Source organism: Carcharhinus amblyrhynchos, chromosome X (assembly GCF_965287045.1).
Source record: "Carcharhinus amblyrhynchos chromosome X, sCarAmb.v2.hapA, whole genome shotgun sequence".
In the NCBI taxonomy this organism is placed as follows: Eukaryota; Metazoa; Chordata; class Chondrichthyes; order Carcharhiniformes; family Carcharhinidae; genus Carcharhinus; species Carcharhinus amblyrhynchos.
Window position 1 is genome coordinate 11,893,328 of NC_137359.1, and position 26,388 is coordinate 11,919,715.

The 26,388-nt window shown below is 43.6% G+C and overlaps 1 protein-coding gene across 5 annotated transcripts in view; it reads left to right on the top strand.

The window, feature by feature from the left end:
• Window positions 1–707: 707 nt before the first annotated feature.
• LOC145361876 (tensin-2-like) overlaps window positions 708–26,388 on the top strand; it is a 314,264-nt gene continuing 288,583 nt past the window's right edge. For 4 of the 5 annotated variants that reach the window (XM_080217864.1, XM_080217866.1, XM_080217865.1 and 1 more), the window contains exon 1: window positions 708–1,491. In XM_080217864.1, the coding sequence (XP_080073990.1) occupies window positions 1,393–1,491 (99 nt within the window). In that variant the 5' untranslated portion in view covers window positions 708–1,392. Of the gene's footprint in view, window positions 1,492–19,183; window positions 19,199–26,388 lie in introns of those variants that run through there. The other variant, XM_080217869.1, reaches the window with a different exon arrangement.

Consider the following 26,388-nt stretch of genomic DNA (forward strand, 5'->3'; position numbering starts at 1 on the left):
AAGGGGTATGGGCTAGAGAAAGGGTTTCTGTACAAAGATGCCATTTTTCTGAGCTTAGCTCCTGTCAAGTGAGACTCCATGGAGGTCTCTGAATAAAACCTTCTGCTGTTACCAACACTATTCATAATTCCTCTCTGCACATGGGGGCACATAACTGAGATTTTGGATGAAGATTTGCTGGAGGTGGGTGGGGGGGGGGCAGGAGGGAGAGAGGGAGGCAGGGGGTGGTGGAGGAGGTTAAATTCTAGTGATGTAGAGTAGCTAGGGGACACCTCTGCAATAAGAAAGTAGATGGAAAGGGGACACCTCTGCAATAAGAAAGTAGATGGAAAGGGGACACCTCTGCAATAAGAAAGTAGATGGAAAGGGGACACCTCTGCAATAAGAAAGTAGATGGAAAGGGGACAGTTAGAAAGGTGTGGAAAAGGGGGGGGTGCTTTGACATAGAATGGAAGTGTATGGAAAGAAGCCATTCAGCCCATCATGTCTCTGCTATTTAATGAGTTCCATAGCCCCTGCTCTTTCTCACTAGCTTTGCAAAGGCATTTGGAAAGTTACTATTGAATCTGCTTCCACTACACTTTCAGGGAGTGCATGGTAGATCATAACAATTTGCTGCATTGCTTTTTAAAAAAAGATTTCCTCAGGTTCTTTTGCCAATCGCCTTAAATCTGGGTCGTCCCCCCCCCCCCAGTCCCGTTCCCAATGTCACAGTTTCTCCTACTTTAGTCGACCAAAACCCCTCATGATTTATCTCCCTTTACTTCTCTCTGTTGGAGGGAGAACGGTCTCCAGAAAAGTGAAGTGGATTGCGCCTTGGCAAATTTCCTCAGCACCCTCGCCACCGCCTCGCCGGTCTTCCGAAGGTGCTGCGCCCACGTGCCAAATAAAGGGCGGGAAGAGCTCGAGCAGTTGCTTCTCCTCATCCGGGACCGAGTAGTAGCTGAGGCAGACTCCTCGGCTCTGGATCAGAGCTAGTTCCAACTACTGCTCTCATTTAAATAATCATTTGCAGGATCCCTAGAAGAGACTGGAAAGAGTGAGGGAAAAAAGTTCAGTTTATTGAATTTAAATACTCCCAGCATGTCGTCATCCTTTCTTTTGATTGATGGCTGTGTTATGAAATTCCCGAGCTCCAGTCAATGCAGCTGAGGCTTCTAATATCCCAGTCGGCTAAGTTTGTTGACACCTGTTTGTGGGGAAGGGAACAGCAGCCTCCTCCCTCCAAGCTCAAGCACATCTGGCCAGAGGAAAGTATGTTGTACTGTGACCAGAGCTGCCGGTAAATAGAGGCGGTGCCAGAAGAAGTAAAACTCCTTCTCTGAAGGGAGGACGGATAAAAAAATCTCCCCGGGAGTCCGAGCAGAGCTGCAATCAGAGAGAGAGAGCTGTATGGGCTGTGCTCTAAGTCTCGATTGCTGCGGGAAGGAGTTGTGTGGGCCCCCAGATGAATCTGCGAGGAGGAAAGAAGAAAACATGAGGCTCACAAAGGTATTTCATACCATCCTGTGTATGTGTGTCGTTTCTTTTTAGTGCGTTAGCTATTATGTTGAAACTGTTACAATTACACTGTAACTTTGCCCCTGCATTCCTTCAGTCTTCTGCGGAGTGAGACAACAAGCCATCTATCATGTTGAATAAATTTAACTTTTTCTTTTATTTTTGTTGTCCTGCTAGACTTGTTTTCAATCCAAACCACTGGCTGGGAGCATTCTGCTTTTTAATGTATGGCTAGGCGAGGAGGGCAAAGGTCAAGTAACTGTAATTGTCTGGTAACACATGAATTGTTAATGTTTTATTTACCAAACTTGGTAACCTTGAGGAGCCAAATAAAGAACATGGACTGAAAGTGACAGGGAGAAGTGATGAAGCCAACTTGCTGCTTTTTGGAAGTTTATGAGGGATTTTACAGGGGTGCAGCCCTCATCAAAATCTCTGGAAATATTGTTTTTGTGGGAAGGGGACCAAGCAGAGATTTAAATACAGTTAATGCCGCATGCAAGCACCAGCTTGATACCATTCAGTTGTGTCAAGTGTGAGACAAAACTAAACATGCCACAAAATAGAAAAAGTTGTGCTTTGCTTTGTGATGCTCATTGAGAGGGCTTATCAGGGACTCCTTTCCAAGCATGTTGAATAGAAAAGTAACAATTTGTGTGCAGGTCCTTGCAGTCTGAGATCTGATTATGCAGCGAATGTTTTTCTGGCTACAGTCACTGAGCTCCTCAAATCTTCCTGGAATGCGCTGCCTCCGATGTCAAGGAAAAGGCCACATACTTAATAATCTGTTCAAAGTGTTCTGCGTACTAATGTGCTGGTTTCTTAGGTGGCAGTGGAAATTGCACAATCTTCAGGGCTCCTGCTTGCATCACACTGCACCCACACTATCTAGCCATACCAAGTAAGGTGTCCCCTCTATAAACAGAGCCAGTCTGTAATATGCTGGACCGGCAAGAGATTGACCCCCATGGATAATACATGGAGCAACTGAACAACACCAGAGTGCACATGTTTGAATAATGCAATTTGTGTCTCTTATTGTTAGCCCCATTGAAAGTCTTTCGGAAGCTGCCTTGCTGATCTCTGCGCATTCATGGGCAGGAAACCACGTTGTTGGGTGGCTGGCTGGTGCATTGCCATTTAACATTAGTGTGGCTGTTACCTCAGGAGGTGGGGACGATGCCTCCTTTAGCTGCCTCTCCATGGAGAGGAGATGATGCCCCTGTTCCTGGTATCAGGGTCTGATTAAATATTGGGTCCCAGAGCTTTGTGGGTTTTAGATCTAATGCTGGCAAAGACCCATCAATGTGACAAGTGTTTGTGTGTTTGAGCTCTCTTGCCTGCCCTCAAATGTGTAATTGCCATGAATGGACATATCCTGAGGTCAAGCAGAGACTAATTGTTTAACAACCTTCTCATAGACCAATGTTTAGCCCCAAACCAAAATACTGCAGATGTTGGAAATCTGAAATAAAAACAGAAAATGCTGGAAATACTCAGCAACTCAGGCAGCATCTGAGAAATGGGTCAATGACGCATTAGAACTGGTGAAATAAATTCTGATGAAGGGTCATTGACCTGAAATGTTAACTCTTTATCTTTCTCTGCACATGCTGCTAGATCTACTGATTGTTTCCAGCATTTTCTGTTTATAGCTCCTCCTCCGTCAGAACAGGAAATGTTTAATCAATTTAAACTCCTTTTAATCAATTTATTTTTTAAGCATGACAGCAAATTTTGGCCGGTGTGATGGTGAAGTGCGACTCCTGAAGCAAGGATAGAAATGCATCAAAACTTTCATCTGCAATGAATAACAGTAATTTGCATTTATATAATGTTCTTTAGCATAGTAAAACACCCAAGATGTATCACAAGAATGCTGTCAAATAAAATACCAAGCCATTAGAGATAAAAGCAAAAGAGCAGATGCTGAAATCTGAAACAAAAATAGAAAATGCTGAAAAATCTCAGCAGGTCTGACAGCATCTGTAGAGAGAGAATAGAGCCAATGTTTTGAGTCTGGATGACCCTTCGTCAGAGAAATCATAGAAACCCTATATTACAGAAAGAGGCCATTCGGCCCATCGAGTCTGCACTGACCACAATCCCACCCAGGCCTTAACCTCATATCCCTACATATTTACCCACTAAATCCCTCTAACCTACGCATCTCAGGACACTAAGGGGCAATTTTAGCTTGGCCAACCAACCTAACCTGCACGTCTTTGGACTGTGGGAGGAAACCGGAGCACCCAGAGAAAACCCACACAGACACAGGGAGAATGTGCAAACTCCACACTGACAGTGACCCGAGCCGGGAATTGAACCCAGGACCCTGGAGCTGTGAAGCAGCAGTGCTAACCACTGTGCTGCCGTGCCACCCCAAAGCGTGAGAGCTGAGAGCAAAGAGAATCAGCAGAGATTTATACTATGGGGGTGGGGGGTGTGGAATAGGACGAAGGGAATGTAAATGAGGATACAGAAGTCTGAGGAGGTGCTAAGAACTGGCCATTAAGTGATCAGAACGTGTGAATGGCAGAACAGAGGTGCAGATTGTTAAAGGACTGCCTGAGGAATATGGCAGTTGCCCTGAAGGACAGGTGGTGGAGGGGTGGTTGATGAAAGGAGGCAAGAAGAAGAGCTGGAATGTAAAGTGGAAAAATGAAGGTGAGAAAGTAGGATGATAAAATGGATGAATAGGATGAAATAAAATAAATGGAAATGGGGTGAAGGTGGAGCCGTTAAAGATATTAGGGCAATTGATAAGATGTTCAGTGAAAGATGAGGGTTTTAAAGAGTGTCTAAAAGGAAGAGAGAGAGGTTCAGGGAGGGAATTCCAGAGCTTAAGGCCCCAGGTCCACCAATGGTGGAGCAAGTAAAGTTAGGGATGTGCAAGAGGCCTGAATTGGAGGAGCACAGATATCTGAGGGTTGTGGGGCTGGACGGGTTTACAGAGACAGGGAAGGGAGCCAATGGAAGAGTTTAAAACCAAAAGATGAACATTTTTAAATTGATGTATTGCTTAACCGAGAGCCATTGCCAGTATTCTAGCCCATCTTCCATGCCGGAGGGAGCCAGTTAAGTGTAGATCTCAAGTGAAGCTGGAGTTGAGGGTACAGGAAAATCAGACCAAAGCTGCAGAAGTAATTCAGTGTCCATCTTAAAGTCACACACTCTCTCCCCTTTTTTTTGTATTTTCATTCTAAACCTAATGGAGACATCCTGTACGAATTTGTCAAATTGCAATGGCGTCCTTTACCCGGTGGTGGTACCTCCACAATTTGGAGGGTGTCATTTCAACATGGCAAGTTTGCATACCCAGTTTCCAAATGTTATTATATCCAGCTCAGCAAATGAACCAACCTGGCTGAGTTTTCAGTATATCTTGAGCTATACCGTATATATTACAAGAAGGACTTGTATTTATATAGCACCTTCCATGAATACATATCCTGTGACCATTGCTCCATTTTTTTCATGTTTGGTTTGTGATGTGATCTTTGTAATTATTGATTAAAGAAAGACTTGCATTTATATAGCGCTGTTCACATCCCAAAGCCTTTTACAGTCAGTGAAGTGCTTTCAAAGTGCTGTAATGTAGGAAACGTAACAAATTGGCACACAGCAAGTTCCCACAAACAGCAGTGTGATAATGACTAGATAATCTGATTTTAGTAATGTTGACTGAAGAATAAATATTAGCCGGGATACTAGGGGAGAACCCCGCCCCCCCGCCTCTCTTTTCAAAATAGTGCCATGAGATCTTTAACATTTACCTGAGAAAACAGGCAGGGTCTCATTTTAATGTCTCGTCCAAAAGATAGCACCCACTCCCTCAGTGCTGAACTAAAGTATCAGCAAGGATTTTTGTGCTGTAGTCAAGATTTCAGCCCAAGACTGAAAGAATGAAAATCTTTGATAGCTGGTTGTAAGGCAGTTGCTGAGCAAGACTACATGATGGCTGATGTGGAAAATGGATAAGTGCGATGTTGGAGCAACAGGTGCCATTTTTTTGAGATCAGGAGTGAGGCCTATTCTTGAAGTAGAGGTAGCTTCACTTTACATCTTTACGTTTACGCTTTATGCTGGCAACTAGTGCCTGATATGGAAAGAGTTTCAACATTCCTTGCCAGGGACAATTTGCATAAAGAATTTGAAAACAAGTGGCCAGCAAACTAATTTTTATTTCATAGAATCACAGAAGAAGGCCATTCAGCCCACTGTGTCTGTGCTGGCACTTTGGTTGAGTTGGCTGATTAATCCCACTTGCTTGCTCTTTTCCCTTAGCTAGGCTTATTTAATTCTCTGCTAAAAAACCATTCCCATATCTGCATCCATATGCCTTTTCAGGCATTGTGTTCCAGATCACAATAACTTACTTGCTTACAAACATGTCATGATAACCCCGATTATGTCAGCATTCAGCCTTGCTTCAATTCTTTGATGGTAGTGCACCAAAAGAAAAATAGTTCGATGAACATTCTTTTTCAAGAAAGACAATGCCCCTTTAAGTTGTCTTGATGTAAAATAAACCGCTTCTAAATAAACTTATTTTTTTTTCATCACAGCATGTTTCCAACTCTTCGGTGCAGGAGCCAGACTAGTTTTCTTTATAAAAACCTGCAGAAAATCATCTCCACTCTTGAGAAGAGTGGAGTTCAGGGTAATATAGACCTAAACATGTGTGACCCAACATCCTGTCAAAGGGCTAGCACTCTCTAATGAGTCACATATGCACCACAAGTGTTCAATAAAATCAATATTTAACTAAACTCTGGGTGTTCATAAAAATGTTTCCATAAAGGAATGCTTCTTAGCTTAAGGACTTTAATTGTTAACGGGAATTATGTACACTGGTATGTTGAAATAAAACCAGATTTAAAAACCCAAAACATTTTGGACAGAGTCACAATTGAAATTCAAATCATTTTCAATAACTTGAATTTATAGAATCATAGAAATCCTACAGTGCAGAAAGAGGCCATTTGGCCCATTGAGTCTGCACCGACCACAATCCCACCCAAGCCCTACCCCCATATCCCTACATATTTCCCCACTAATCTACACATCTCAGGACACCAAGGGGCAATTTTTAGCATGGTGACCTAACCAGCACATCTTTGGACTGTGGGAGGAAACTGGAGCACCTGGAGGAAACCCATGCAGACACGAGGAGAATGTGCAAACTCCACACAGACAGTGACCCAAGCCAGGAATCAAACCCAGGTCCCTTGAGCTGTGAAGCAGCAGTGCTAACCACTGTGCTACCATGCCTATGACTTAGCATCAGAGACAGTAAAACCTCAGGAGCTCTAACTAAGTGTCTCAGAGCAGCAGACAGGATGAAACGTCCTCTGTGATCATTTACATTTTCTTTTACATTGTGGGGAGGGACACTAACTGTTTGGAACCTCTAAATATTTGCTGGGCTGTCTGTGTTAGGGAAAGGCTGTGATTCATGTTCCAAGTTTAGCTGTTTCCCCCTGTTCACTGGAAGCAGGATGTAGCACTCCACAGGTCAAACAGCTGTCAGCTGAACATGATGGCTATCTGTTGACTAATCTACTTTAACCCTTTGCTTTGCATGGCCATTTTAGGCGGCATTATCAGAATGGCTTATGGAACGTGGATTTTGCTAAATTTTAACACATTAGCCATCAAACTGAGTTTCTTTCAACATTTTAAGTATTAAAGTAAAATATCCAGGGATTGAGTGCATAATCTAGGTTGACACTTCAATCCAGGACTGAAGGAGATCCTATAGTGTTGCTGGTGCCATGTTTCAGATGAGGCTGTGTCTGCTAATGCAGTTGGATATTGTTACGAAGGGGGGCGTAATCTCCTCTCTCAGAACTAACACAACCACTCAAAGATAAGTACTTCCCTTTCATAAGTACTTCACTTTAAACAGCATGTGAAAAATAGTACGGTCTGCCTACGGCAATTTTTAGTGGTTAGATCAAAAATAACTCCCTGAGACACTCTAAAAGAAACAAGTATTACTTTAGTTTCTAACCAACAATGAACAGGTTAACTAAATTAACAAACTGAATCAAATACTATTCTAATGGAATGCTGTTTGGATAATTACAATTCCCACTTATTAATAAAAAAAATAGAATTTTTATAGTCACTCTCAAATGTCAATCAGGTTTGTAGTCTTCCTGGAATCTTTCTTCTTTGCTTCTGCTGGTCTGTGATGACATAAAATGTGGCTTTTACAATGGCTGAGAGTTGTCTGTGTGTGTGTGTGTCTCTCTCTCTCTCTCTCTCTGCCTAGCTGTTAGCTGTGGCAGACTGCTGGCTGGCAGTCGTCTTCCGGCTTCTGGCCCTAGTACCTCACAAGAGGTTATTGCAGAAGGTCGAGGGACATGGAGTTGGGGGTAGGGTGTTAGCGTGGATAGAGGATTGGTTGTCAAATAGGAGGCAGAGAGTGGGGGTCAACGGGTGCTATTCGGATTGGCGGATGGTGATTAGTGGAGTGCCCCAGGGGTCGGTGCTGGGGCCTCAGCTTTTTACCATTTATATAGATGATCTGGAGGAGGGAACCGAGTGTAGGATGTCGAAATTTGCTGATGACACCAAGACTGGTGGAACAGCAAATTGTGCGGAGGGTGTGGAGAGTCTGCAGAAGGATCTAGATAGGCTGGGCGAATGGGCCAGGAAATGGCAAATGGAATTTAATGTTGGCAAGTGTGAGGTGGTCCACTTTGGTAGGAAGAAATGGTAGGAAGGACTATTACTTACGTGGCGAAAAACTGCAGCAGGCGACGGTGCAGAGGGACCTCGGGGTCCTTGTGCATGAGTCGCAAAAACCCAGCTTGCAGGTGCAGCAGGTGGTCAGGAAGGCGAGTGGGATGCTGGCCTTCATAGCGAGGGGGATTGAATATAAAAGTAGGGAGGTCTTGCTGCAGCTGTATAGGGCATTGGTGAGGCCGCAGCTGGAGTACTGTGTGCAGTTTTGGGCGCCGCACCTGCGCAAAGATATTTTGGCCTTGGAGGGAGTGCAGAGGAGGTTTACTAGGCTGATACCGGAGTTGAGGGGGTTGAGCTATGAGGAGAGGCTGAATAAACTAGGCTTGTACTCGTTAGAGTTTAGAAGAATGAGGGGAGATCTCATTGAGACATATAAGATGATGAATGGGATGGATAGGATAGAGGTGGAGAGACTCTTCCCGCTCAAAAAAGACAGTAGGACTAGGCGGCACAGCCTCAAGATAAAGGGGGGGCGGTTTAGAACGGAGTTGAGGAGGAATTTCTTCACTCAAAGGGTGGTGAATCTCTGGAATTCTCTGCCCGTTGAAGTGGTGGAGGCTGCCTCGCTAAATATTTTTAAGACGCGGGTTGATGAGTTTTTGATAAGAGAGGGGATTAAGGGTTATGGGGAGAGGGCGGGAAAGTGGAACTGAGCCACGACAGATCAGCCATGATCTTATTGAATGGCGGGGCAGGCTCGAAGGGCTGGATGGCCTACTCCTGCTCCTATTTCTTATGTTCTTATGTTCTTATACTCTCAATGGCATAGCAAAATTTGCACAATAGGATTGGTTTGCAGGTTATGAAAGCACCAAATTCAGATCCGATAGGCTGATGTGATTCAAATGCTTATTTTAAATTGATTGGTTAACATTCAAAAACATTTTTTGATTCAACTGCTAAAGCCTGTTACCACAGCAACCCTGTTGTTTTGCCTCTCTATACAATGTTTCAATTTGTACTGGATTCTTGCACCTGCAGTTTCCCAGCACACAGACAAAACTAAACCAACTTTTAAATGGACAATTTTTACAACTCTTAGCATTTTACCAGTATTTATAATTTTACAAACACTAACTTCACAATGATATAAAGAATTCCATAATCTTTCTTCATTTTAAAAAGAGAAGCAGCGTGTTCATTATGTTCTGGTCATCATAATAGCTGAACTGAGAGGTTCTAACTATTAGAAAAGGCTGAACAGTCTGAGATTCTTTTCTCCAGGAAAGAGAAGGCTGAGGTCTTCAAGATTATGACAGGTGGGCTAGATGTGCAGGAGATATTTCCACTTGCGGACAAAACCAAAACTATAGGGCCATCAATACAAGATATACAAATAAATCTAATTGGACAATTCAGAAGAAATTTCTTTACCCAGAGAGTGGTTAGAACATGGAACTCGCAACAAGGAGTTGTTGAGGCAAATAGTGCGGAGATATATTTACGGGGAAGTGAGATAATGGTATGTTGATGGGTGGGAGGAGGCTCAAGTGGAGCAGATACACCAACATGGACAATGGGCTGAATGGCCTGTTTCTGTCTTATAAATACTTTGCAACATTATGGGCAGCAGACCTGACAAAATGGGAGCCCAAATTGGGAAATGGTTCCACTCTCCAGCCCTACAGCATCCCTCACATTGATAAGCAGCAAAATAACCCTTTAGCCCTAAAGCATGTAACATTGAGCTTCTGTCATTAATGAGGCGGGTTCGAAGTTCCTCTGAGGTCCATTCCACCCCAAATGGGGCTAGCTAATGGCAGTACAGGTAAAGTAGAATATGTGGAATAAGGCACCTCTATTCTCTGGAACAGATGGGTAATTTTGTTCTGCATGTGTCAGTGGTCAGATCCATGGGATTTGGTGGCCAATCCAATACACCTTAGCTCGTACATTTGCCAGAGGCTCTTAAAGCATATAAAATGCATAGACAAAATCTTTTTGAAGCTCTGCTGATGTGGAGCAATTGGTGCCTGTCAGTTGGTTCTAACAAACAGCATGCCATGAGGATAAGGCTTTTGTTTTTGGTTAATTGGTGAGCCAAGAATATTATTCTATGCCTCTCCTTCTCAATTAGTGAGAGTGAGCTTTGACTAGCTGCTGATGGGTTCTTGTAACAATTGGCACTCCAAGTGAAATGGTATTAACCCTACAGCTGTTTGGACGACATTTAATAAAAAAATCAGAACTCTGTCTAACCCTCTCTGATCCAGTCTATAAAAAGCGAAGAAAAAGTGTCTTTTTCTAAAAAAAAGTATTTTCACAAATGCCAACAAGTAAAAAAAATTATGACTCAGATATAACTGACTCATATAACTCCCTCTCAATCTTTGTTTTTAGTTGTGCTGAAAATATAATTGATTCTGTGGCTTTGTTTGGTAATGAAGTTTGTCTTGAACAATCTAAATTCACGTAACAATGGAAGTGTAAATATGTCTTCAAACATTTAGTGGCCTGGAAAGAATTAAAACAGTTTGTCACCAGTGCCTGTCAGACAGGGTAAAGGTCACATCTCTTTTGAGTTTTCAACATGTGCTGAACAGACAATGTAGATTTTTGAGATGAAAATTGGGTTTTATTTATGTGAGGTAATTGCTCATGGTTCCCAGTAGAGTTTGAGGTCTGGCAGCCCTATAGCAATAAATTGGAAAGAGAGATTAGGCCTCATTGTTATTGGAGCCGCAGGATGCCTTCTCATTTGTCCGTATTGGTTACATTTAAAGAACACTCCCCATTGTGAATTGAATTTGGTAATATAACAAAGATATAGAAAAGAATGCAGAGTGAAATGAAGGTCCAACCTCACTTAATGCCTTGATTAGTTTGCCCAGTGAACTGACTTCACTAAATTTGGCTGATGGTGCCTGCCCTTGCTTCTGGGAATCTGGGGCCTTAAAGCTGTTTGTCTTAATTTGCAGCAAAATGTTTACCCCTTGTGCTCATTGATCCACGCTGGCTCCCTCACAAGCAGTGTCTCAATTTTAAAATTCCTGTCCTTATTTTAAAATCCCTCCATGGCCTCAATCCCTTCCCCTCTCTATAATCTTCTCCAGCCTCACAACCCTCCACAATCCCTGCACTCCTCTATCTCTGGCCTCTTGAACACCCTGATTTTAATCGCTCCACCAGTGGCGGTCATGCCTTCAGCAGCTTGGGGTCCTACACTCCCTAAACCTAATGTGTCTCTGTCTCTCTCTCTCTCTCTTCCTTTAGGATGTTCCTTAAAACTTACCTTCTGACTGAGTATTTGATCGTCTGACCTAATATCCCCTTTTGTGGCTTAATTATGTTTGCAAACCTCTCTTGTCAAGTGTCTTGGACATTTTATGATGTTAAAGGTGCCATATAAATACAAGTTGTTGTTGTTGTGGTCATACTTTAACTTGAAATATTGTTCAAGATTAACCTTTTTAATTGTTACGAGGACCCAGGCTAGAAAGCTGTCTCTGCTCCTCTCAATGGTAGTGGCTGGAGATGGTCCCATTGACTCCGTCAGCCAAGTAGATCATTCCTGGCCGAGACACCTGGCAAGTCTTTGCGAGTGTATTTGGAAAGGAGCCAATTCAAAAATCCCCTCTCAAGATGGAGAGGATGATTTTTTACTTTTTTAACACTTTCTCCTTCACCCTGTCTGCTTTATGCTTTCTAAAACCCCAGCAAAGGCACACCCTGGCAGCAGCAATGATTGAAATGTCTCAGTGTGGTCAGCCACCACTAGGTTTCTCTTGACCCAAAGTCCTATGCTCCAAATGATAATGCCAGGTATTATTAACCCACAGACATGGAAACCCAATCACTGGAGACCCAAATTTCCAACTTTCATTTGTGTATGAGGCAGGATCACTTGTCTGTACAAAGTGTCACAACAGGAATGGCAATGATTGGTTTGGTTTCTCACGCCATTGGAGGCACTGATGGTTTTAGCCAAATGGACAGAAGGCGTAGTGTTGAAAAGTTAACATCCTTACCAGTTGCTGTCAGTATTTGGCACAGGCATCCAGCTCTTTTTTTTGAGCACTGACAATCCTGTGACACAAACATACCAGTCTCTGTAGGTCATTATCACTGACGCTCGGAAGAAAAACAACTTGCAGGCTAACTTTGCTTGAAGCAAGCCTTTGTTGAGAATTCCTACCGAAGTGTGACTGCCTGGTGTTGGGAAAAGATAATTTTACAACCAAGTGATTGATATCCCTACGAGAGAGAAGGATAGCAATAGTAGAATGATTACAGCACAGAAGGAGGCCATTCAGCCCATCACATATTTGTTGGCCCTCTGTGAGAGCAACTCACTTAGTCCCATTCCATGCCCTCCTCTCCCTGCCTTTTCCCTGTAACCTTGCAATTTATTTCTCTTCAGGTAATTAACCAATTTCCTTTTTGAAAGTCATGATTAAATCTGTCTCCACCATGCTCTCAGGCAGCGAATCCCAAATCCTAGCCACTCATCAAAGTAAGAATTGGTGTTGGTGCACCACTGGTATCAACTCCCTCCAGCTCTAAGATGGCTGCTGTGAGGATAATTTTGTAATGGAGTATCTAGTGGAGTTCTGTTCCACTGACCTTTTGATCACAATGGTGAGGCTGTGTTTTAATGAGGAGCTGTGCCTTTAAATTCCCCCTTGAAAATCTTGTGAAATAGGCCTTTGGCCATCGTTTCCAGTTGCACCATTGGACTTTCTGAAATCTAAATTGAAACAAAAGCTTTCACTCTTTAAGGAGATGACATACCTTGAATGCTGCTGAATGTCCCACCTGCCTCTGAATATGCTGGAACTTGGAGCTGACACAAATAGAAGAGGTCAACAAAAAGAGTTTCTTCAGCGTTAAAGTCCCATTCTCAAGGATGATTATAGCAAAAAAAAATGTATTTATGTAGCAACATTAATGTAATGAAACATCCCAGGGTGCTTCAAGTCTAGTGGTAACAAAGCCATGGATTAGAGTTTCACGAGCACGTGAGCTGAGATAGGTAGTTGAGTGATGTCACAGAGATGGAAACAGGCAGTATTAATGATGGTGCAAATATGAGGTCAGAAGCTCATCTCTGGGTCAATTGATTGCAGACTTCATTGCAGAAATCTATTTGAATGGTTAGCACTTCAAAGATCAGCCAGAAAAAAATTATGTGTGCAGTTTGCAGTGATCAGGAATGACAAGAGTATTCACTAAATAGCACAATAACAAGGGGTTGACTAAACCACAACAGCTGGTAGTGATCAGGGGCTGGCAACTATCAGAAGAACTGACGTATTAGCCTCTTTACATTCCAAGTACTCCTCCTCTATTCATTTCCTGTTGTCTTCCCATAGTGGTTTACTTTACCCAGCAGATGAGGCCTTTTCAGTTTTCAGGCCTCCCATTGGAATATTGGTATGCAGGCAAAATATTTGGTCCATCAAAACAAAATTGCATTTGGGTGGTTTGACCAAATCCTTGGCAAAAATGACTGACATTTAGAGGGATATCATAGACAGATATAATGGAGAATGGACATGTGGGAAAACAAAGGCTGTTTGATACAAAAAAGTGGATAGGGAGATTCTACAAACGAGAGACATGCGTGAACTTTTAGCCAATGTGATTTGTATCTGAAATAAGGGAGTGGCTTCAAAATTAGGTTTTACATTCCTTTCAACAGAGTTCAATACTCGAATGCAAGGAAACTTGGCAAAGGAAATCTCCAGTTCACACTGTACTTTCCCAGATAAGACTTGTAATTGAAGCCATTTTTGCTTGAGTGAAGATTCCAACTACAGAATCCAGTGGGAGTGCGTGTGGTCCTGCTGCACCTTGGAATCTATTCCTACTATTTCCATCAATTTGTTACATCTTCCATTGCGTGCGCTCTTATTTGTGAGAGCTCCACGTTCCAACATATTCAGAGGCAGGTGCAACATTCAGACAAACCCAAAATTTCCGGTGGAAATTCTTCATATGCTTTTGCAGGAGGAAGATTTTCAATGATGTGTGCTGGTGTGCACAGAACAAATGGAAATAGGTACATTCAATATATCAAATTCTGTTGATGGTATCCAAGTCATTACAAGGGATTTGCAATGATTGTGTCGGGTAATGGGACTGATTGGGTCGCTCCACTGAGACCCAATCCAACAAATATAAAAGCAATAGGTTCAATATGAGTTTGTTTTTCATAAAACTATATTAAAACATTATACCTGTACCATGTAAGTTGGAATACTTTACATTGTTACATTGTTAAATTTTACTTTTGGTAATTCAAAAACTTTTCAAATAAAATAAATTTAAATACATAAAAGAAAAAGCTGAGTCTTCCTATTTGCTTCCACCTTGCTGCCTGTCCCTCACCCTGACCCTCCACCTTGCTATTTCTCCTACTCATCGTCCCTCCTAACACTACGGCCCCTCCTGTTGCCACCATTTGTGCTGACCGAAAGTCCTTCACACTGAAAGTCCCATTCACCACTTTCCTCTCCTGAACTATCACAGTGGGCGTGGGCTGAAGAGATGAGTGACAAGATGCAGGAAGAGCAGCTTTGAGTTGCAGGGTTTGTGGAGGTGAGTTGTAAACTGGGAAGGCGGTGAGAGGGAAGGTTGGAAAAAGAGAAGATTGAGAGGGAAGGTTGACAGTGACCAGGAGGATAGCCACCTCTAGGCTTGCTCTGGGCATGTCAGATGTTGTGGGTTTGGCATGGATGTTTCTTGAAACATCTTCCTAGTATATCTGACTCAGTGGGCCATGTGCTGACTCAGAAGGGGAGGACAATCATTATAGTAACGTGTCTAGAATCCAGAGCTTGAGCTTTGACAATCCCACAATGGCACATTGTGATATTGAAGTCCAGCTAAATTTGGGCATTTGCAGGTTGACACTGGAAAAATGTTGTACAAACTCTGGCTGGTTCACTAGTATCCTTCAGAGAAGCGAACTGGAATCCTATGCTGGTCTGGCCTACATGTGACTCTGGTCCCGCACTCTATAGTTGATTCTTAATGCTCATCAAGCAATCTGTTGTTCAATGCAATCACAATAGATGATCAAACATCTCTGTGGGGTAGTGGGGAGGGACAATAAATGTGGTCTTCCCAGTGCTGTCCAAATCCTGATAGAACAGTTTATTTTAAAATTTATTTGTTGTGAACAACTAAATGAAGTTGTACAAAGCCTGAAAGTGACCTTGGACTGCGGCTTTAATGGTGTTTGTGTTTACTTTGATGTAATACTATGGCTAACTCATTGTATCAATAGGAGTTAACTTGACTGTCCCACTGTCTGGTTTGAATTTGGTTGTAGACTCCTCATTATTTGAGTAGGTCCAAGCTGTGAGTGACTTCATTGTTCCCTGTAGGTTCTCTTCTAACTGAAGCGTCCAATGTATGATTGGGTGTATTTATATTGTTTGCCCTGAGACTGTTCTCATAGAAATCTTCTTGGGGATTCTGTCATTCATGTGAGAGACGTGGCCTATCCATCAAAATTGAATTTTGTGCAGAGTGGTCTCCACATAGTTGAGCCCAGCATACTGAAAGATCTCCTTGATTATGATTTTGTCCAGCCATTGAATTCTCATGATGGACCTCTAGTGTTTTTGGTAAGAGTGTTCGCGAGCTTTGGGGCTCCTATAACAGAATCAGGATTCTGATTAGAAAGCAAGCTCTGCCTATCACCCACTTCTGGATCCTGTTTGGATGCAGCATGGTATTAAGCTCAATGCCTCAGTTACAACTCTTGTTTGGGTTTTGAAAATGCAATCTTACAAACCACACAATATAGCTTGCCATTGTCATATAATTCTGCCATGAAGTGAGCACTATAGGCTGTCAATTCTATTCCGTTCAATAAACCCCATCAGAGACTAGACACTGATGAATGAAAACAGTGGGACTATAGTGGGTAACTTAGGTAACTCAGTCACATAGGATTGTGCATGTAAATGTGTCTTTTGTTCACTAGGAAAGGGAGGATGCTTCTACTTTTTGTTCAGTATGAATAGGGGGATATTCGCTTTTGAAAACAGTCTTATTAAGTGTACTACATAGCTTGCCATACTCATGTGACTGCCATAAGACAAGTACTGTAGAATGCCATTTCTGTTCAGTTCAACAAAACTTCTTGAAGGGACAAGACACTAATGAAGACTGTTTTCCTTGTACGTGAAACACTAACATATCCAGCATTATGGGGAGTCACTGAATATCAGTGCTTTTTGATGCCATTTGTCTGGGTTCTAGCAAACATCTTGTTGGAATTGAATTGACTAAATCCAATACAGTCAACCTTGATGTAACAAATTATAAATTTCAGCTGGTGATTTTCTAATGAATGCAGCATATATATCCTGATTTAAATTTACTTTGTCCTTATTAAATCATGTTCTGTTTTTAAAACTTAAGTAATGGCGGCTAGATTTATGTACAGTGCACAACAGCTCAGAATGCTTTCTATTCCATCCAAACTCATCTGAAGTTCTCAACCGTGTCAAAACTCCTCAAATTCTCACCTCTTCCTAAACTCTACGATACTACCCTGAACATTTTTTAATCCCCTGTTAAAATTGAGACTTGTAGTTTCTGCTACTCTGACTCATTCTTCCCTGACTCCTCACTGCCATCAGTTCTCCCATTTTAGCATTCTTTTAGACGTGCCGTCTTTTCTCATTAATGACACAGGTTTCACAATAATAAAAAGTCACTTTTTTCCCCTCAAACTTCCTCCCACAGCACCTGCATGCCACTTCATTTTGTGAAGGGCAACCCTGTCTGGGCACTAGTAACAACCCACCCCCCATCCCCCACCCCCAGGAAGTGAAGTAGTGGTGGGAGGAGATTTATATGGAGTAGAACACCTGACATGAATCTGTGGGGCAGAATAGCCTGATTCTGAGGTCTTTGACACCAGCACAGTAAAATTGGAAAGGGTGGTGCATCAGGGTTGGGAGGGGTGAGTTCTGGTTGTGGTGGGCGGGAGTGGGGAAGGCTCGATAGGAGAATTAATGACGCAATAAGGAGTGGAGACAAAGGCTGAACATTCTGTGTGCTCAAAAGGATGAGGGGAGCTTACCACAAGGTCCTCTGTGGAATGTTGTGTTAAATTTAATAAGACCCCTTCTGCATGGCTACCTTTCTTTTAACAGTTTGGCAACTTGTCAAACTGTTTGTCTGTCAAAAGTAAGGCAGCTCGACTAAAATTACTGGCAGGGTCTCAAAACTTGATATTTGATAACCGGGGAGGATTAAATTGTAGCTCAAACATTTAATCTGTCCACTAATTAATGTCAATTTGAAGCGGTTCCAAGAATGTGGGAGAGCATTTAGAGGAGGCAGTGATGAAACAAGTTCTAGACTGTTCATTTCCAATCCCACATACAGTGCTCACTTCATTTGATTTTAAAAGGCAACTGAGACGCTTGTGATGGTGAAGTTCAAAAATTCCCTGCCCCTGTACAACCATTTGCTGGTGCAAGGCATGAGACGAATGAAGCACTGGCAAATACCATTCAGTTGAGGGAACGTGCTGCTGAATGGTAGCACCTTGCCCAAGCAGCTTTCCTTCATGTGTAAATCCAGATGGTGAGTTGTCAAGCAGAATACTGGATCTAACCCAATATCTATTGCATGGGGGTTACCCTCCCCCGTTATCTTACCCTCAGTGGCACTGAGGCCAATTGTACTTACCATTATATTTTTGTCCCCAATAAGTAACTAGTATTGATTTCACTTTAAATTCAGTGGGCAGTGGTTGTTTTGTCAGTAAAAGTGTAAAGCCAGTGCTGATCAATCCTGAGTGTGCTAATAGCTACGCTTGCAACCAATTGAAAATAATCAGTCCAGCTTGTAATATAGTTCATTTTAAGCTTGCTAGAAAACTTGTACATTCATAGGGAGGGACCCACTCTCTACAAAATAAAAAGAAACTATTCAAGCCTGGCACAATTTTTGAATTACCCAGGAGCTTGGGGAGCCTATAGTTCTCTGTTATTTTCTCAATACCTCAGCCAATCAGTGTGGACTTACCAACAAATCAGCGGATTGTTGTGGTCATTTAAAATTTTTTGTTCTTGTGTTTGTCCTGATGAGTGCAGGACGAAAAGCTTCAGCAATCTGTTTCTCTCTTTAGTAACTTTCAAAGCCAATGTTGTAAAATTGTATTGAATGTCACACGAGGTAATCTATGCTGGTTGCAAGTGTCAATGCTACTGTATTTTTTTTACATTTCCCCTTCCTTTCTAATTTGTGTTGGGATGCAATTTAATGGTTGTCATTGCTGTCAAGTCCAAGTGGCCATTCTCCATGTGTGAGGGTAGATGGTGGATGTTAACAGGCCCTTTAATTATGGGGAGATATAGCAACCAATCCTGATTCACAGGCCTGCAATTCCCAATGGAATCATAGTTGGGAGCAGGGACCCTGCATGATTGTGCAACTATGACCATGTCTCAGTTGGCAGCCCACCCGCCTCTGAGTCAGAAGGTTGTCTTCAAGTCCCATGCCAGAGACATGGGCCCAAAAATAAAGGCTGACCCTTCAGTGCAGTACCAAGGAAGATGGCATTGTTGGAGATGCCATCTGTCTCAAATCTCAGTTTGATGTAAAAGACCCCTATTGTGGAGAAGAGCATGGGAAGTCTCCTAGACAAAATCTATTCCTGAATTAACATCACAAAAACAAACACGTTGCTGTTTATGTGAGTTTGCTGTGTGCACATTGGTGACTGCATTATAACAGGGACTACATTTCAAAATATTTCATGGGCCATAAAGCACACTAGGTGAATGCCCTTGTAGAGAACACACTGGGTCAAATGGTCCCCTTCTGTGCCAAAGCCATTCTATAATTCTTCTCTATCAGTCTGATTCCAATGAGAGTAACATCAACTGAGCCACAAGCTGACACCTCTGGCACTTTAGTGCTCTCTGGTTTGGGATGATGCTGACACAATTCCCCCAGTGGCAGGTTAATGGTAAGTCACTCTTCTCCCTGACCAGTGGCACAAATTCTATTTGCATTTCATGAATGTTCATTAAACAGCTGCCCACCAGTATCCCATCACATCTTTCAATCTTGTATGACACCAGCGGGTAATCTTGTCAGCACCAAACCCAGTTATTAAAGAGTGATGTGAACAACGTGGTCCTCAGTTCACCAGAGACTTTGAAGGGAGGGCAATAACTTTGTGTCACAGTGCTGTGCTGCTCAAAATGCACTGTTCATCACTCTGCTGGGGCAGACCAGTTCCTGCCCTCCACCCCCATGCCAAGCTACTCTTCATTTAACAGCACTGTACTGCTAGACCCTTCTGGTCACATTTTGGATTAGTACCGCTTCTGTTGTTGAGGAGTACAGGGGTCTCCTTGTCCCCTGGTGCCACACCAGTGTCTACCTGGACAGCATGGTACTGTGGGACTCATGGACCCTCCAGTGTCACCGTCTCAGATCAGTACGATGCCTGGGATTGAGGAGTACAGGGGTCTCATTGTCCCCTGGTGCCACACACCAGTGTTTAGTCTACCTGGACAGCACAGTGCTATGGGACTCATGCAGCCACCACAACAGAAGTCTAAAGTTCGACCGGGGTAGAATATGAGGTGAGGCCGGGGTTAGGCCTAACAAAGACAAAGGGGCAATGTAGAAGGAAGGCTGTGGAAGGAGGGGAGAGCAAGGGCAAGGGTTCACGTAGACAGGCAGAGGGGCAAGGATGAAGAAGACAAGCAATGGAAGGCAGAGGAAAGACTGAGGGAAGGGAAGCTGGCCCCTGACAAGGCCGCATGAAAAGTTCACAAACAGGTGGGGGGGGGGAGTGGTTCAAAGGAATACCACATTATTTACTGGAAGGGGATGGATGAGGGCATTGGGTAGAGGTAAAAGTGGGACATTTGTGCCTCACAGGGGATGAGCTTGGGAGCGGGACTGGTTGAATTAAGGAACAGACTATCCTTTTCTCTCTGGGTTGCTGACATCCTACACGGTCTGATGAAGTTAGAGGGCTGGAGAGAGTAATGTGAGTGTGCTGGACTGGTGTTTAAATATGGTGCCGGAACTTTCAAACCTGTCAGCTGAGGGCGGGCAGATAAATCAATGGAAACTCACCTATGCATTATTAATAAGCTGCTGAGTATAGAATCTGAGCTGGGATTCTCCCAAAAAAATTCTAAGTCCCCAATTTGTGGGAAAATGGGAGTAAATCCTGCTAGTTTTTTTTAGCGTGATTTCCAGAATGAATCTCTGATACTCTACATCAGAGTGCCCTAACATGATGCACTGTGAAAATCAGGCAGCAGGGCGTCTTCCCGTTGCGAGGCCGGCAGCATGGTGTGAGCAGGCTATTGTGCGGAGATTGGCACATGCGCAGTGGCCCCACGTTGCTGGCCTCCAGATAGCTGGCCAGCCCAACTGATGGCCTCCCGAAATTCCCCGGGCCAGCCCTGACCTCCTGGCTTTTTTTCCTTCCTCCCACACGCTCCCAACAACCCAGATGGCCCTGATCACCTCCTCTCTCCCCCCTCCCTCTCCCAGTCTTCTCAATGCAGAGTCGCAGCGGGACCCTCACCTCCCCACATGCTTGGTACTGCCTGATGCTCAGTTTGCCCCTTGAGCAGTGCCTGGGGGCCAGGCTGGCACTGCAGGCTGGTACTGCCCAAGGGGTACTCTCTCCTTACTCCTGACCTCCCAGGGGAGCCTCAAAGGCCTCGCTTTCCTCCAGCATTGTGGGGCTGCCTGTTCCCTACTAGTAGGGAGCAGTTGTAAACCCCACTGGTGTGTCCCACTCCTGGGTGATGATGGTGGTGGTGGTGGTGGGGGGGGGGGTGCTGCTGCCCAGAGACTTCAGTTGGGCCCACTAATTAAATAGAAATGCTAATTTCCATGATGTCATCAGCTCTACTGATTTCCGGCACGAACCTGATTAAGCTGGACATCTTAGAAGACACGCGGAGGCCGTGGCGCCCAGCAGGAAGTCCACTAAACGGCCCCTGCTACTTTCTCCTGGAGCAGCACAGCGGGCTGGGAGAATTGTCCCCCTGATGTGTAATCCCGCTATTCTGACCAGTGAGACAGGAATTGCAGGAGCCACCCGCCACCTCAGTCTCAAAATGGGAGAATTCCACCCCATGCCTGGAAAATAGAATGCTCCAGCTTTTTAGTTGATTGCAAGTTGAATCAGAAAGTCCTTCCCCTCTAAATGCTTTGGCTTGTCCATTGGGTTTTGAAAATAGATTTTATATACACTTGAGAGTGACGCACCTTGTGAAATATAGCAGAGTTTGGCAAGCAGTGGGAAGATTTAAATGTCGAACTTTGATTAACTTCTATAGAGCTGGAACTTCCTGGAAAGCTGTGAGTTCTGCAATTCTATAAATCATTTTCAACTATTTTCCAAGCCTTTTCCTCTTGGGGGCAGGATAAATTAAGGTCTTTCTTTTCCTCCTCTGCCTTCTCTGCTTCTTTCTTTACTTATATCTTGTTTAATGCCATGATTGACTTGGTTTATGTGTTTGCCAGTTTTATCCCATGTTCAATCCTTTATTCTTAATGCTATACATTGATTTGATGTTTAAGTCCTTGCAGGGATTAAGGATGGGTAAGTGAGTCTTGCATATCAGGACAGCATGCCTCAACAATCCACAATCCCATTTTAAAAAGAAAGGTTTTTCTATTACTTGCCACTTTTCAATTCCTATCTCTGTCTTTCTGGAATACAAGGCTAATCTTAATCAAGAGGGCATCCTGTGTAATTCTGTTGCTCTTAACTGAAGTTGCCTCTGGTGAGGTGAGTGAATGTTTTGTGTAGTTTGAATCTGCCAGTGCAAAATTTGAAATCGTATTGGTGGAGTAAAGAGTCAAAGGCTTGCGCCATCACTGCCCAGGTTGAAAAAAATTCATTTTTATTCCTCTTGGTATCCAAAAGGTGGCGTCCAAACTCTGCCCTGGTCCTTCTTAGAAACAGCACAGTGCAGTATTTCAGGCACAGCTTCTGTGGAAAAGGCAATACAATTGTTTCTTCGTGAATGCTTAACTGAAGACAGCAGTTTGGAAGTAAACTTAAGGGGGAGGGAGGAATTCCAACCTTTGGTAACTGTCTGTGTGGAGTCTGTACGTTTTTCCTGTGTGTGTGTGGGTTTCCTCCTAGTGCTGCGGTTTCCTCTCATAGTTCAAAGATGTGCAGGTTAGGTGGAATAGCCATGCTAAATATGCGGGGTCGTGGAGATAGAGTGGGAGGTGAGGAGGGCCTGGGCAAGATGCGTTTTCAAAGAATCAGTGCAGACTCAATGGGCTGAATGGCCTCCTTCTGCATTCTAAGGACTCTGTGGCTCTATCTCTCTAAGCAAGGTAATTTCACTATTAACCACTAGCTGCTGTCTTGATGCTTGGCCCCTGATGCCTGACAAACATTTTGTGCGATGAATCTACCAGTGGCCTGAGGAATCTGGTTACCACCCTGTAAAGGTATTGAGATGAACCCTGACCACCTGCAAAACAAAGTACAGAGATCCCAAATATAATAGTGCCTTTTAGCTGCTTCCCATAGGAAGGCCCCAAGAGTAAGCATCCTGTAACACAGGATAAGACCAAATGGAAGTCTATTATACCATGGGAAGAAGATGCGAGTTCTGAAAAGTCAAACAAACAATGAAATGCAATTGCTTTTTGGGGTATGTGTGATTTTTAAATTGCTTATTTTTGTTTTCAAATTCTTCCACAGCCTCTATACCACTCTCTATCTCTGTTACCTCCTCCAGCCCCCTATACCCCCTCCCTATCTCTGTATCCTCCTACAGCCCCTTGGGGGCGGGGGAGGGGGGAAGAAAAACCCAGCCTGCAGGTGCAGCAGGTGGTCAGGAAGGCGAATGGGATGCTGGCCTTCATAGCGAGGGGGATTGAATATAAAAGTAGGGAGGTCTTGCTGCGGCTGTATAGGGCATTGGTGAGGCCGCAGCTGGAGTACTGTGTGCAGTTTTGGGTGCCGCACCTGCGCAAAGATATTTTGGCCTTGGAGGGAGTGCAGAGGAGGTTTACTAGGCTGATGCCGGAGTTGAGGGGGTTGAGCTATGAGGAGAGGCTGAATAAACTAGGCTTGTACTCGTTAGAGTTTAGAAGAATGAGGGGAGATCTCATTGAGACGTATAAGATGATGAATGGGATGGATAGGATAGAGGTGGAGAGACTCTTCCCGCTCAGAAAGGATAGTAGGACTAGGGGGCACAGCCTCAAGATAAAGGGGGTGCGGTTTAGAACGGAGTTGAGGAGGAACTTCTTCACTCAAAGGGTGGTGAATCTCTGGAATTCTCTGCCCGTTGAAGTGGTGGAGGCTACCTCGCTAAATATTTTTAAGACGCGGGTTGATGGGTTTTTGATAAGAGAGGGGATTAAGGGTTATGGGGAGAGGGCGGGAATGTGGAACTGAGCCACGACAGATCAGCCATGATCTTATTGAATGGCGGGGCAGGCTCGAAGGGCTAGATGGCCTACTCCTGCTCCTATTTCTTATGTTCTTATGTTCTTAAAGTCTTGCATTTCTATGGCACCATTTATGATCTTAGGATATCCCAAAGTACCTTGCTTAAAGTTTGATTACTGTTGTAATGTAGGAAAGGAGCGATCAATTTGCACTCAGCAAGCTCCCACTAACAATAATGTGATAATCAACAGCTCAGAGGAGATGATGGTGTACTGGTAATGCCACTAGACTAGTAAACTAGAGATCCAGGGTGATGCTCTGGGGTTCTGGGTTCGAACGGCAGATGGTGAAATTGAAGTTAATAAAAAATTTGGAATTAAAAGTGTAATGGTCACCATGAAACTATTGTCAGTTGTTGTAAAAACCTTAGGAAAGGAAATCTATTGTCCCTACCTGGTCTGGCCTACATGTGACTCTGGACCCACAACAATGGCCTAGCAAGCCACTCAGTTCAAGGGCAACTGAGGATCGGCAATAAATGCTGGCCTAGCCAGCGACACATGCATTCCATGAATGAATAAAAAAATTTGCTTTTGTGATGTTGATTGAGGGATAAATATTGGCCAGGACATTAGGGAGAAACTCCCCCTGCTTTTGTTCAAATTGGGTTGTGGGATCTTTTACATTCATCTGAGAGGGAAGGTGGGAGCCTCAGTTTAACATTTCAGTTAGTCCAGCACCTTTGATTGTGCAGCACTTCCTCAAGACTGCGCTTGGGTGTCAACCTGGATTATGTCCTGCAGTCTCAGGAGTGGGGTTTTGATCCATAACTTTCCAGAGCTAGCTACACCAAGCCTCAAAACTGAGCAGGATGGGGCTTGTTTCCCTAGAAAAATAAACAAGTGGTGACCTGATGGAGGTCTGTAGAATTTTGAAGATCTTGATAGGGTGAATGTGGAGCGATTGTTTGTTTCTACCTGTGGGAGTTCAGAACAAAGCACAAACATACTTGGCTGCTAATCGATCAGTTTAAGGTGTTTCTATAGAGAGCAGTGAGAATGTGGACCTGCTGCTATATAAAGTAGTTGGAACAGAGTATTGATACGTTGGAGGGGAGACTTGAGGCAGGATTTTCTGGCTGTGCTCACCCTGAAACCAGAAAATCCTGCCCAGGTCAACGGGTTCCTTTGGTGTGCGGAATGGGAAAATTTGCCCCTTGATGCGTGCATGAAGAAGAAGAGAATAGAGGGGCAGGGTAGGAAGAGATAATTGAAGTGGGAGGAGGTTTGTAACAGCACTAACGTAGACCAGTTAGGCTGAATGGCCTGTTCCACAGACCCTGTAAAAAGCCATATTGTCTAGCTGACATATGAGGTTAAAAATACTTTATAGCCTGGTTTGCTTTCATGGTCAGGTCAGAAGCTTGCCAAAAGCAGATCAAAACCAAATGAATTACATAGAGGCCTGGCCAAAGCCCAGTCTGACTGGCCTTGTAACCAAATCATTAACAGATGATTTATTTTCTTCCATTGTTTCCCTTCCCTCTTTCCTCCTACAGGGATGAACCTTTTGCTGGGGACAGTGCCATTGACATTGGGAGGGGGTGGGGGGGGGGTTGCTTTCCTTTATCTGTGACTATCTCTGGGTTGGCAGTGAAAGTTGCCATTGCAATCATCCAACATCAAGCCACTGGAAGCCTGGCCAAGTTTACATTCCCTCACTTGGAGGACAACCAAGGCAAATTGTGACACTGGGTGACAGACAACTGGAGTTTTGAGTAACGAGAACTAATGAAATGGACAAGATTCTGAAAGGACTCGATAAGGCCGACATTAAGAGATTGTTTCCCCTGGCTGGGGATTCTAGAGTCAGGAAAAGGGGCCGATCATTTATGACTAAGGTGAGGAGAAATTTTTTCTTCTCAAAGGATTGTGAATCTTTGGAATTCTCTACACCAGAGGGTTAATTTTTAAGAATTCTTTCATAGGATGTAGGTGTCACTGGCTGGGCCAACATTTGTTGCCCATCCCAAATTGTCCTTGAACTGAATGGCTTGCTAGGCCATTTAGGAGTCAACTACATTGCTGTGGGGTCTGGAGTCACATGTAGGTCAGACCGGTTACAAATGTCAGATTATCTTCCCTTAAGGACATTAATTTTTGCAACAAAAAATGATTGTTATCATGGTTACCATTGCTGAGACTTTGCTTTTAATTCTAGATTTATTAATTGAATTTAAGTTCCACCAACTGCCATGGTGGGATTTGAATGCATGTTTCCACAGCGTTAGCCTTGGCCTCTGGATTACTAGCCCAGTGGCATTACCACTGGGCGACCATCTTCCCATCATTGGATATATTTAAGGTTGAGAAAGACAGACAAATTTCTAGCCTCTCATTGAAATGAAGAATATCAAGAGCAGCCTAGAAAGTGTAGATGAGGAGACCAACCATGATCATTGATAGAAGAGCAGGTTTGAGGGGCCAAATAGTGCTCCTATTCCTTAATTGGTGGTGGGGAGGGTGTTGCACAGCAGCAGTCCGTGTGGAGGTAGTGGGAGTCTTGAGTTAACAAATTTATTAATGTTATGTTGGTTAAAGTCCAACAAGTTTATTTGGAATCACAATCTTTCGGAGCACTGCTTCTTCATCAGATGCAACTCACCTGATGAAGGAGCAGCACTCCGAAAGCTCGTGATTCCAAATAAACCTATTGGACTTTAACCCGGGGTTGTGAGACTTCTTACTGTATCCACC